At 39.1% G+C, this 13,799-nt stretch overlaps 1 protein-coding gene across 1 annotated transcript in view; it reads right to left on the bottom strand.

Annotated features, from left to right (window-relative positions):
* Positions 1 to 13,799, bottom strand: part of LRP2 (LDL receptor related protein 2) — a 134,381-nt gene that overhangs the window by 29,945 nt on the left and 90,637 nt on the right. Inside the window, exons 48-59 of the mRNA XM_075028519.1 lie at positions 13,007 to 13,208; positions 12,254 to 12,549; positions 11,234 to 11,750; positions 9,141 to 9,293; positions 8,488 to 8,658; positions 6,975 to 7,198; positions 6,389 to 6,566; positions 5,300 to 5,496; positions 3,441 to 3,686; positions 2,369 to 2,497; positions 869 to 988; positions 164 to 280 (exon numbers count right to left, since the gene is read on the bottom strand). Of these exons, the coding sequence (XP_074884620.1) occupies positions 164 to 280; positions 869 to 988; positions 2,369 to 2,497; positions 3,441 to 3,686; positions 5,300 to 5,496; positions 6,389 to 6,566; positions 6,975 to 7,198; positions 8,488 to 8,658; positions 9,141 to 9,293; positions 11,234 to 11,750; positions 12,254 to 12,549; positions 13,007 to 13,208 (2,550 nt within the window). The remainder of the gene's footprint in view (positions 1 to 163; positions 281 to 868; positions 989 to 2,368; positions 2,498 to 3,440; positions 3,687 to 5,299; positions 5,497 to 6,388; positions 6,567 to 6,974; positions 7,199 to 8,487; positions 8,659 to 9,140; positions 9,294 to 11,233; positions 11,751 to 12,253; positions 12,550 to 13,006; positions 13,209 to 13,799) is intronic.

The raw sequence follows: 13,799 nt of genomic DNA, 5'->3' as shown, positions 1-13,799 counted from the left end.
TAGAACTGTGGTATCCTCTACTTTTGGTGGAATGACTGAAGTGCTCTGGTCAACATTACTCCATTAAAGATGCTTCCCATAAAAAAATCATTTTTCAGAATAATTTATCACATTAGAAACAAAAGTGTGAACACGTAAGAGGCAGCATCCTGACAATACTTACCACAGTCACGTTCATCTGAATTGTCTTCACAGTCATCATCGTGATCACAGATCCACCGGGAAGGAATGCAGCGCAAATTGTCACAACGGTATTCACTTTCTGTGCATTCACGAGGACCTTCATTTAAAATGAATGTACAAATATGAAAAGTTCCCCAGATGTAGATTTAAACATCCACACCTGTCTCATTAAACCAGACAAAAGTAATATGGGCAGATAATGTGGTATAATCCTTAAAACTAAATGATGTTAAAACAGCATTCTCCCCAATACTCTTTAATTATGTTAAACATTCTATGTCCCTCTTGACATAGAAAAAAGGAAATTCATTGTGGATTTTGTTTCATCACAGAATTATACAGGAATTTTTATTCCAAATCACAAAAAAAAAAAAAAGACCCACTCTTATTGTTTAAGGAACTATATAGTACTACATTTGCACACAAGGCAGAATTCAAATGTCACTTCTTAGTGGAAAACAGGAATTTGTGTTATTGTGATGACTGGATTTATCAGTGGGTTTATGTATCCAAAATGCTTCCTTGTGACATCACTGTGGTATTTCAGCAAAGAAAAGACAGACTATAGAGTAAAACAACAGAACAGCTGCAGTTGCAGTTGAGAGCTGTCTGCCCCATTCTCATACGAAATAGAAGGATAGTTAAGTCAAAAGCTGGACTATATCATGACAGCCAAAAAACTCACTGCAGTTGTGCTCATCAGAGTTATCTCCACAGTCATTATCTCCATCACACTTCCAGCGCAGCGGGATACATCGATGGTTGTCACAACGGAAATCTCCAAAAGGACTGCAAGTCATCTCCTCTGCAGTGTAGAGAGTTTTCCAACAAAACAGCATACATTAGCATAGTCTTTGGATAAGTTGGAATGCACAGAAGATAATGGAAGTAGATAGAGATGAAAAAGTAGATAGAGTAGAAAAAGACCTGGGGGTCTGGTTGACAGCCAGCTGAATATGAGTCAGCAGTGTGCCCAGGTGGCCAAGAAGGCCAGCGGCATCCTGGCCTGCATCAGAAACAGCATGGCCAGCAGGAGCAGGGAAGGGATTGTTCCCCTGTACTCAGCACTGGTGAGGCCGCACCTCGAGTCCTGTGTTCAGTTTTGGGCCCCTCCCTACAGGAAAGACATTGAGTTGCTGGAGTGTGTCCAGAGAAGGGCAACGAAGCTGGTGAAGGTCCTGGAGCACAAGTCCTATGAGGAGCAGTTGAGGGAACTGGGGTTGTTTAGTCTGGAGAAAGGGAGGCTGAGGGGAGACCTTATCGCTCCCTACAACTACCTGAAAGGAGGTTGTAACGAGGTGGGTGCTGGTCTCTTCTGTCAGGTGGCTGGAAATAGGGCGAGAGGAAATGGCCTCAAGTTGCAGCAAGGGAGGTTTAGGTTGGATATTAGGAAAAACTTCTTTACTGAAAGGGTTGTCAGGTATTGGCACAGGCTGCCCAGGGAAGTGGTTGAATCACCATCCCTGGAGGTATTGAAAAGCGTGTAGACAAGGCACTTCAGGACATGGTTTAGTGGGCATGGTTGATGGTTGGACTTGATGATCTTGAAGGTCTTTTCCAATCTAAATGATTCTATGATTCTGTGTTTGTGCCACAAACTGGGCCAAGTAGTACAGAATTGATTAAGAAACAGCTGAAATAAGTATATAGAACTGAGATGGAAACACAGAGATAAATTTAGTACTGTCAAAGGAAGGCACCTTGACCTCATGGTGTGTTACACTTTCAAGTATTTCCTGGTTCCGATATAGTGATCTGATGTCCTCTAAGCTTTGTGTATAAGTGTATGAAAGGTTTCAACACAAATCAAGGGTCTGGGAAAGCATCATCGTATTTCCCATACTGACAGTTTCACCAGCACAGAAGGTTAATTAAGTAAATGTAGAAAACACTGACAGTTGTAATTGTCTAAAATAGTTCAGCTCAAATAAAAGTATTTCCTGTTTCATCTGATGACATATCAGGCAAAATAATAAAATCCTGATCTTCAGAGCTCATAAACATGTGAACTGCACAATCAATTGCTGCACATAAAGACAAATAACTACCAGGCTAATTAATTGATATCAAACAAAATATACTCAGGTACATGATTACTAAAGATTTTCAGAAAATCAAGGTGTTTGTAAATTGGAGAAATATTTTAGGTACAATGTTATGTTGAAATGACCTTCCCTGAACATACCACAGCCTTGTTCGTCACTGTTGTCTCTGCAGTCATCATTCCCATTGCACACTGCCCACGATGGTATACAACGGTAGTTGGTTCTACAGCTGAATTGTGTGTGATTGTCACACCGATAGGCAGGGCCCACTGAAAGAGGCAGTTGTCAAAGTTAGTGTCACTTAGCCATTAAACCGTCGTTGCTAGTCTGCCTTTCAAAATCTGTTATAATTCATAGTCACTTATTTCTACTAAAAAGAGCTATCTGCTAACTTCAGTGTTGTAAAAGAGGAAGTGTTAAATGTATCTGTTTTTACTATCTTTTCCAATCTATGCTGCCTGTATTCTGTATATGCTACAAAGCCATGACAGGTTCAACTGACATTCAGTGTGTTTTTCCCTGAAATATTTAGAGCTGGTAACGGTGGTAATAGAAGCTCCAAACCTGGAAGCCAGAGGAGGCAGCTTGTCCTCAGATGGCAAAACTTGGTCACAAGTTCTTCCAGATCGCCAGTGACTCAAAGAGACATGCTGGAGCACATAGGAAAATCCTGCTGTTAAACATAGGCTAGACTGTGCTCTGTGTTTGTTCTCCTTGTGAGCTTTTGTTTCCAAATCATGTGCCTATCATCATGAGAAATTTTAGCTTCAAGAAATGAAACTTTACTTTGTTTTTGTAAAAAGTATGACATATGTCATACGTCAAAGTGAAACAAAGTAAAAATTGGTGAACTGGCATTCACTGCTTCCACATAGGCAATGGATGAGCATATATCCTTTTTACAAAGTGTTGTTAGGGGCCAAGCAAAGGATGCTGCTAGCATCAAGCAAGTCAGAGTGAGACGCTGCCAGCTCTTGATAATCTGGCCAGCATAAATAAACTTTCTCCCCTTCAAGAATAAGTAAGTAGTAAATTATCACATAGCCTCTATGTTTTCTAACACTCTTTTAACACTCTAACACATGACTTCAATTAGCTTGCAGAAAATAATCCTTTCCAATAAATTTTCAACCTCAGGAAAATTAAGTAATGCAGTTTGTTCTGCTTTTGGTGCACTACAATGTATGCAGCTTACTACAGCTGTGTGCTTACTGCATTCGTGGAATGGCTCATCAGAGTTATCACCACAATCATCATCCACATCACACTTCCAGGACTGTGGGATGCAGCGGCCATTGTCACATTTAAATTGGCCCGGGGGACAGGTTCTACTGGCACAGTGAATACTATCTTCATCCGAGTTGTCACCACAGTCATCCTCTCTATCACACTGCCAGGCTTCTGGGATACATCGTTTATTGGCACACTGCCACTGATGAGTTTCACACTGGTGATTAGCTGAAAGAATACAAATTGGCTGTTAGGATACTGAAACTTACAGGAATGATCTGCTGCTGTTATGTCAATTGAGCAGTTATCATGTCTACACCACAAGTGAAGAAGAAAGCCAGTAAAAATTTTCAACATCACATTTACTTGCCCAGTTAAGGTACAGATTTCTAATGCCACATGGCACATTTCCCACAGGCATCTTCAGACAAGCTCACTAAGGCTCTACATTTTTCTAGGAGTGAGACAGATACTATCTTCTCCTAAAGCAGAGGGGAATAAACCCAGCATTCAAACATGATTGAGGCAGGGGCTCCCAGTCACTTCGCAGAGAAGCTAAGTGACATTGTGGCTCTGGCCATGCTACCAACTTAACTGTACATTGCCTGAAGAGCCTGTTCCTCTATGAATGAACATGTCAGAAAACTTAGCAGAAGACCATGCTAATATCAGCTCCACAACCTATAAATGTACAGCCTCTAATCCCAGAGGCCAAAGCACTGGAAGCTGATGTCAGCAATGCTGGCAAACTGAGGGAAGCTCTGAAGGTCTATGAAAATCAGCACTGGAGTCAACACTGATCTCTGCTTCCAGACTTTGTATGTCTCACTGGACACCACCCTACTACTTTTTTACATATACTGCCAAACTGTTCAAGACGAAACAGTATATTATAATTTCCATACATTTTCTAGACTAAAGGATTCTATTCCCATGCATGAGATGATGAGCAGAAGAAATTATATGGACCTAAACTGACTTTTATTGTACCCAGTACGTTAAAACCAATGACACATTATGCAGCTGCCACATTTCTACTTGTTTAATATTCCCCTGTGCCACACTTAAGAGCTTACCTATTTGAAACTCAGGAAAAATTGACATTTAATTTAATTCTGTCATTGTTAGAAACACTTTGCTAATGAAAGGCAATGAAACTATCAATTATACAACCACACTGCTTTCCCCACCACAACCTCCCCTTTGTATTACTAAGCTTGCAACTGCCAGAACTACATTATTTACAAAAAGAGAATGAAGGACGTGCTTTTTTAAATTAGACATAAGTATGTGGAATAAGACAGAGTTTTAAGGAAATAACACTATTCCACAAGCATAATTAGGCTACATTTCTAAAATACTGCCATCACGAACAGCTCTCCTAAACAAATCTGCCCACACGCACTGGATTTTGTGCAATGCAGAGGGTGAAATAATTTTGTCCCATCACACAAAGCTCTAGAATACAGGGGAAAATTAGCATACCTGGTAGATTGACCTGGGCATAAGGAAGCCTTAGATTCCTCATACTCACCATGGCTTTACTTGGAACAAAACAAAATGGGTCCTGCTTCTAGTATTTTATACCTCATATTGTAATTTATACCAGTACAAATCTGTCTCAAAGGTATAGAAAATGTTTGGTTTGATATAGTACATTTTTGGTCTCCTTTACGCTGCTTTTGCACTGAGGAGAATTGCTCTAGCAGGTACAAGACTAGAAAAGACTGCAACTGTCTACCTCAGCTTTTCATCTGTTAAAAAGAGATGATTCTGAAATTTATATACAGTTTACACTTCTTGTACTGGCAAAACACTTAAATTTATTAATTGTAACATACCACAAAGTACAGAATCTTCATCTGATCTGTCATGGCACTCTGGCTGGGTATTGCACAAGAAATGTGGGCTTGTGCAGTTCCCATCATTACACTGGAACTGACCAACAGGACAGTATCGGTGCGGACAGGTAGGGGGCTCATCAGAGCCATCTCGACAGTCCCTCTGTCCATCACATTTCCACCAGATAGGAATACACCTACAAAGAGAAAACAGTGTTTTCTTTCTTGAGGATATGTCTCTACAGATATACAACCATCCTTTTACAGCACAAAAGACAGTCTTGTCTCAGCGTTATTTCTTGTAATTTCCAAGACACCTTGAGTTTCATGTCTTCTGTTTCATGTCAAATGCTAACAAAATATGCCAGAATACTGTCACCAGAAACAGTTTATATTGGTGGGCCTCTAGAAGGAAGCTCACAGCAAATTAATAAGGATTTAATTTTTATGTGTATTTGTGGTAACCTTCTCTCTTTAGATCAATCTTCAATTGGATTTTTAAAGAGGCAACCTTTTAACAAGCCATCTGAACTTTTGCACAAGAATTTCACTAGGGATTATCATTGTAACATTGCTTCAGAGGGCTACCTAGTAAGCACACCAGAGTGATACAATATCAGCACAGTAGTTCTTATATAACCATTCATCTCCCATACTGCTGTTCTCTCAGAAAAAGCGTTGGAAATGTGCCCCCATCAGCTAAATGGCTTTCCTGGGAGACAGCATATATTTGGCAGAAACAGATACATTGTAAAAGACGTACAAAAAATAAGAGAAGGTTCCAGCGTTGTGAATTCAACTGGAAATGGTTTCTGGAGGTACATGTTTCTAACAACCTGAACTTTACTACATTAGCAGCATCATAAAACAGGAAGAAAGGTAAAAACAAGTACTATTTAAACAAGGAGTCTAGAAGTATTTTTCCAAAATGGAAGCCTGTCTGGTCCTGGCTTTGTCTTTGCAAGCACACCACAAACTCATAGTGAGAGCAGAAGGAATCCCTAATTTCATGCTCTTCTGAAGAGACTAAACTGTAAAATATATCCTTAAAAAGACACTGAAAAAACAGATGGTGAGCAGTGGACTTACCTCTCAGTGTCTGCACAGAGAAATTGGGTGCTAGAGCACATTGGAAGGCAGTGGGCTGTATTGCCGAACTGTACTATCATGAAGTTATCGGGACATTCACAGGAATAACCCTGACCACCAGCTTTTATTAGACAAAGATGGGAACAACCACCATTGTTTGTGCCACAAGGATTATTAACTGGTAAAACAGAAGAATAAATATTACCATACTTTGCAAATCCCGGGACACAACAGTCTCAATCTACAACAGACTCGTCTAATACTGTATTGAAAACTTAAATGTAGTAAGTTGAAAAACAAAACCTAGATAAGTAGGCACATAGTGGGAGAAACATGTATGATTTCATATACAGGAAATGCATGCCATTAAGCCATGACGTTTCAGAAACTAATTTAAAATGATGCATTTCCAGTCATTGCTATTCAATGAAAAGGCAATTCATGATGTCAAGTAGAGACCTACATTTACTCCGTGCATTTTATTCCCCTCAGGAAAGGCAAAAGATGAATGAAGGTACAACCCTTTACAATTAGTCTTCGGCTAACAGCTGACCCTCTAAATGCAAATCTAATTCAGTTTTCTCACCAAATGGCTGTCTGTATGGATGGTAAACGTGGATGTCAAATGGTCTGTGTGTGGTGTTCACAAGAACAGTCCTGTCCGATCCATCATATTTATTTCCCTTTTCAACTGTTCTTGTGTTCCAGTCAGTCCAATATATCGTGTCTTCAAAAACTGTTATTGCAAACGGATGAGGTAAAGTCCCATCATATACTGTGTGACGATGATGTCCATCCAGGTCAGAGTACCTACACAAAGAAAAATATGTGCAAAACATTCAGATAAATGCTAAAACATCTTCACATCTTTATTATGTATGCTTATGGTACTTCATTATTGGTGACCAGGATCATGCAATGTGGCATTGCAGCTTCTTTAGTCCCTAATGATAGAGCACTGTCCTCAATGAATTCATTTTAAGATATTCAGGAAAGTAAAACAGGTTATTTCAGGCAACTAAATGGAATAGAGGAACATCCACTGAAATGTAAAGTCTTCCCACAGAAGCATATCAGCTAGTCCAATGAAATTTTGCACATTTACTGCCTTACAGCAAGTTATTTTTGTCACTTGGGAGACAAGCTTGCCTGGATCATTCAAACTGCTAATAATGGAACACTTAAGACAATAACAGGCCTCCCATATTCCTAAATTTTAAACGTCTTTCTGATTTAGAGCTTCCTCTGATGAGATACCTTTAATAAGATTTTGTATTTTTACTATCACATTGCTATAGGGGAAAATTATGACATACAAGAGAGAAAAAACAAGAGACAGAGAAACATACATGTAATTAACATACAATTTAAAAAAAAAAAAAGATATTTTTAACACTTCAGCACAGAAAAAGCTGCCAGAAGAATTAATGTAAAGAATAGAAGTAAATATAAATTTAAATACATGTGTAAATATGAATACAAATATAAATACTAATATAAATACAAAGGATTGTTTTTAAAGTATTTCAATGCCTTGACAAGAACCAGAATACTAGTTACTCATTTTTACTCATATTTAAGTGAAAATTTTCTAACACTAGAAGCAATTAATATATTTGTATCGATTAACAGTCCCTCCCATATGCTAACAGGAAATTCCATGTCATACCTAGGGACAAACCTTGAAAGATCTAAAGATTTATATACTTTTTTATTAGCACACAAATAGTTCAGTTACAATTCAACTCTTATCTATAGGCAGAAACAAGAGAATCAGAAAAAACGGTGATTTTATACTCAGTTTTGCTTTGGTTCAGGTTGTACATCTAGATATAGAAAAGCTGCATATTCAAGTACTGACTGTGAATCTTTTCACTGTAATTTTTGGACCACTTCCAGTGGGACCTAGGATGCAAATATAGGAACTAGGCTACTGCGTCATCTAGTGATTCATAACATTTACTACTCCAGACTTTCTGACTCTGGTTTCCTATGGAGTCAGTAGGTAGAAATATGTAAGATGCTTACAGCATCTATAAATGCTACCACCACAATCTGACATGAGCAGTTATTCCATTGTTTCTTTTCTGTGTACGTACTCAATGTAATTTAGATGGGCATCTGCCCAGTAGAGCTTGTCGTTGGTGTAATCTATGGTGAGTCCATTGGGCCACTCCAACTTTGTAGAGATAATCACTGTCTTCTCCTTGCCATCCATGCCTGCTCGTCCAATATAGGCTCGATCTGCCCAGTCTGTCCAGTAAATTTGTCTGTTCAAATAAATATTTATAGTTAGGACTGCAGTAAAAATATGCTGAAGTAAATATTAGAAGCCACAGCCCAAATATAGTATTTCCTGCAACAGAACTAGAGCAGAGATTGAGGAAGATAAGAAAAAGGTTAACATATTTGTTACTTTAACTACTACAGCAGACAATTGGGTGATCACAATTGTCCTCAAAGAATACAACTGGCAGCCCCACTGTCTATCAAACCACACACACTTCTATCAATGTTTTTAACCTTGCAGTCAAAACTTCCTTGTCCACATGGAACCAAATTCCACTGTCAATGATATCTGACAACCCTGCACATATACCTACAAAAGGCAAGCTACTGTTTTTCCTAAGCTGCAACTAAGATCTAATGCCATGCAAATCTAAGTACAGGCAGCCAAAATTTATTTCATATTTTCAGAGACAGTGCAAGACTATTTGCAAAAGAAAGGAAAAGCACTCTTGAAATGTCATACCCATATTTTGGATGAAGAACAATTGCTCTGGGGTACTGAAAGCAGAAAGTGTTGTTGGCATCCACACACCGATCCACCAGTTTTTTCCGGAATCTTCCATCAAGTTCAGAGACATAGAGACAATCTTTGTAGGCATCCACCCAGTACAACTTTCTGAAATGTTTTAAAGTTAATTTATTTATTCTTATTTACTTTTTTTGGTTTATATTGCTTCACAGCATCTTAAATTTCACAGGTTTTTTTCTCCTGCAAGCAATATATCCACTGTAAAGGAAGAATACACATACTGTACTGACATCTCTTCCACACCATGCTCCAGATTGCCCCTTTCATTCCTGCTGTTCCTGCATCCACAGTCATTGGTGCCAAATTCAAACTTGCAGTTGCCCAGTTGAGTAATAATATGCCATTTGCCGATAAATTCCTAAATCCCCCTTCTCTTCCCTTTGTCTCCTACAAACAATGGCCAGCGAAGAGGAGCAGGAAAACAGACATGCAGTGCAATGGATTGTGACCAAGGCTGTAAAGTGGTGTAGAGAATCATCATCTCTTCCATGCTGCCACCTCTGCTCTCATCAAACAGGTAGAACAGTTGCCAGGTTCTCCTTTGAAACTTCCTAAGCAGTTCGATGGCTTAATTTAAACTTCACCTAGAATTTTCTAACACTTCTATTACTTTGCCTAGGAATTATACACAGCTGTAATCAAAGAAATCATGCAAGCTGAAATGATGTTTTTAAAAAGCCTGCAACAAAAGAAAGCATTTAATTTCATTAGAACTACAGTAGGCTACTCTGAAATTGTCTGCACAGCTGGTCAGCTCCAGCATCCATAGAGCCATACCAGAAATAGCCTGACAGATACAATCTCTGTCTACACCACCCTGAGCAGTACCATTCCCACCAGGGAGGAGGAGAAGGTAGTCTTCCCCAACCTGCACCTCATGGCATCCTCCAGTCCTCTCCCTGTAGTGAAAATGAGCAGAAAAACTCATCAACCATTATATTGTCCTTCAGCCTTTCTGAAACACTTAAACAAAAACTCACTGAAGACATAACTAATGGGAGCTGAAATAATTCAGCAACTGTATTAGTAATGGGGCAGTTAGGACCACTTCGGCTAAAATTAGGCTTTTCCTTCCTCACCTCTCTGAATCATAAAGCATTTGGGACTGCTGGCAACTTTAATTATCATTAGGTTTAGAGACAAAGTGGTTTAAAAAAAATAATCATTATATTGACATATTCATATAAACACTCTCATACAAGTTCCAAATGTGACTTTTTTAACCATTATTTTGCCGAGTCTGATCCATGATATTTAAATTTTTCATACTGATAGTAGTGCACTCAGAAAGCAAAACCTGATGAAACACAGCCAAGAACACTGTCAGAGAGGGTACCACATAAGGACTGAGTTTCTGTGGGAGTAAATCAGACTACTTTTTGAAACACAGCAGGCAATTTAAAAAATTACCATAATGCAAAGTGCAATTACCTCACCCTTATACTGTCCTCCTTACAGCAAATGATGTGGATCATGTTGTTTGAGTGTCAGTTAAAGATGCATTTTTCAAAAGCAGAAGAAACATGCTCTTCACATTGGTGCAGAAACTACATTTCATTAATGTTTATTATTACTTACTTCGTTGGAATCTAATTACCTGTTGTAACATATTGTTTATGCCTAGAGCAAAGCCTGCATCCCAACCCCAACAACTGCTAGCAAAGGAATAAAGAACCTAAGCTCAAAATCCCTAAGCCATAGCCACCTGCCTGCTTGCCTAGTCTGTTCATTAACGGTTTCCTAACAAGTCTTTCCCAAGGGTCATATGTACTACTTTATTATTGAGAGCGCAACTCTGATATAACCTCGGTATACTAGATACGAGAGCAATTAAAGAAAAGTGTTACACAATGTATTAGATGCTGATAAACAATTCCAGAGCAGTTGTATAAGACTGCATCCACAATCCAAAACTATTTCAGCACTCATTGGGATTTTCATATGAAGTGGGAGAAAATCGCTAAGATAAACTCCCTCACACATCATTTCCTTAGGAGCCCAGAAAGACAGAAAGTGTATTTTCTTACCTGCCAACCCAGTCAACAGCGATACCTTCCCCGTTGGGCACATCATCACTTATCACTGCCTCCTTATTTGTTCCATTTAGGAACATTCGTTCAATGACCTTCCTCCCCACATCAATCCAGTACAACCTCTTTTCCACCCTGTCAAAGTCCAGTGCCACCACATTTCTCAGTCCTTGCAAAATGAGAGAGTAAGACTGGCCATCTGCTGTAAGATTTCTCAGATAGTAACGGTTGCTAAAAATAAGGTATGGGGAGATATTACTATTTTGCCGGCAACTTTTTCCATCAGGCTCCCGGATATAGCCTGGGGCACACTTACAGATGTAGGAGCCAGCTGTGTTCTCACAAATCTGGCTACATACTGATGGAGTTTCATTGCACTCATCAATATCATCACAAGTCCGTTTATCAGACATAAGTTTGTATCCGGGATGACAAGAACAGTAGAAACTTGTCTGTGTGTCTGTACAGTCATGATCACATCCACTGATTGAAGGGTCACTGCATTCATTTATACCTGGGGAAGGAAAGGAGCTCTTATTCAAGGAACTGGCTAGCAAAGAAAATAGTGCAGTCACTTTCCAATGTACTCTCTCTGTCTGTCTCTCCCTGCTACTCCCTGAAAACGCTGAGTATGAATCTGGGCTGTTGTAATAAAGGAGCAAAGAAAAGAATCTAATATAAAACTATTCTAGCATCTTTGAGGTCTGTCACCAAACACAGAGTGCAAAACATACACTTATGAATGGTGTATTTTGGAAATGTAAGGGCAATAAATAACAATGTATAAACAATATTTAGTTTATATAATTAGCTAATTTTCACAGTTTGCTTAAACAGTATATAATAAGTATGATTTAATTAAAACAAAAAATTAGATATATACATTTCTTATCCTTCTGAGACAACCATGGAATAGATATGATTGTAATTAAGCAATTGTCTTAAAAGTTCATTTTTTTTTAAAGCTGCCTAAGCTTTTTAAATTAAATACGACAATACAAATAAATCTACACATACCACATCCTTTTTCATCACTATTATCTAAGCAATCATCCAACCGATTGCAGACTTTAACCATTTCAATGCAGTTTCCATTGTCACATTTAAAATGATGGGGAGAGCAGGTCGCTTCTGGTGTACTGCAGAGATGTTCCAGCTCATCAGATTCATCACCACAGTCATTATCCCCATCACAGATGTAGGCCTTGGAAATGCAGCGCCCGTTCTGACAAGTAAACTGGTGCTGTTGACATGGTTCATAGATGCATCCCCTTTCATCACTGCTGTCACCACAGTCATTCCGCCTGTCACATCTGAAGAAGAATGAACACTTTTTTCAAATATAAGGCAGCAACCATTATCTCTGGGGCAGATGGATAGATACGCTCCTGATTTCCAAAGAAGGTCAGATATTATTAGCTCCAATGGAAAAGACTTTCAGAAATCAGGGTCATATTATATAGAGTCTGATCTTGTGAGTCCTGCTTGTAATCCCTGTATGCATTACAAGCTGAACAGAATCACCCCAGGAGAGGTTACTAGGCACAATAAAAAGGATTAAATGCTAATGGTGAGCACTGGGGATATTAACATAGAAAATTCCAGAGCATTTTCAAGTTAAAACCAATGCCTGAATGCAGAGCAGATAAATAGTTTCATTACAATATGCAGATCTACTTAACAACTAAGTACTGTGAAAAAAAGGTTGAATTAGCTGCTTCCCTTTAACCAATTTTTAGAATTTCTGCAGCAGCTCAGGCAGTTACAAACCTGTATGTGTTTCGGATGCACAAGCCATTACTACAGGTAAACTCATTTTCTGTGCAAGATCTTCGTGTGCAGTTCTGGTGTTCATCAAATGCATCACTGCAGTCAGCATCACCATCACAAATCCATGACCGAGGAATGCACCTCCTGAGTGGGGGTCGATTGTTGGCACATGTAAACTCTGCTGCTGTGCAGTTGCGGTTTGCTGAAAGAAAAGCATGTTCACTGACACACCAAGTCATACTGTGTGTATGTAACACCCTCCCCTGCCTCACACAAACACAGCCTGAATATCCACCCATAATCCACAATAAAGCTGTGCTCTGCTGCACATGCAGAGATAGATACCACTGCACCCTCTCATATACAAAACTCCTACACATTCCCGCTAATTTTCACTGACCATTCCTCTTCACAGAGGCTGACTGGGAGCCAAAGCACTTTAGGATTCCTTAGGCAATACTGAGATGTGCAAAACTCTGGATCTTGTTCGATTCTCAGTATAAGCTTTTCATATGTCTGGCTAGATATTCTGGCAGCTGAACAGGTATTAGACCTAGGCTCTCTATCCCCTGCTTTGTTCAAGGTATTGTGTGCTCCAGGGAGCAAAGGGAGCACCACTGCAGTTAAAAAGGGCAAGGACTTCAAGCGTATCCAGATGCTGTGAAAAGAATCAATGAGCAGGACCAGGTTTGGTGAACCTTCTTCCCTTTGTTCACCCTCTAAACAGCCATGCTTATTTTGCTCACTAATTTTTAAAGAAATTATGCCAAAACCATGTGGTTATTAATATATA

This window comes from Buteo buteo, chromosome 5 (genome assembly GCF_964188355.1).
Source record: "Buteo buteo chromosome 5, bButBut1.hap1.1, whole genome shotgun sequence".
Lineage (NCBI taxonomy): Eukaryota > Metazoa > Chordata > Aves > Accipitriformes > Accipitridae > Buteo > Buteo buteo.
This window is presented reverse-complemented; position numbering and strand designations above follow the sequence as displayed.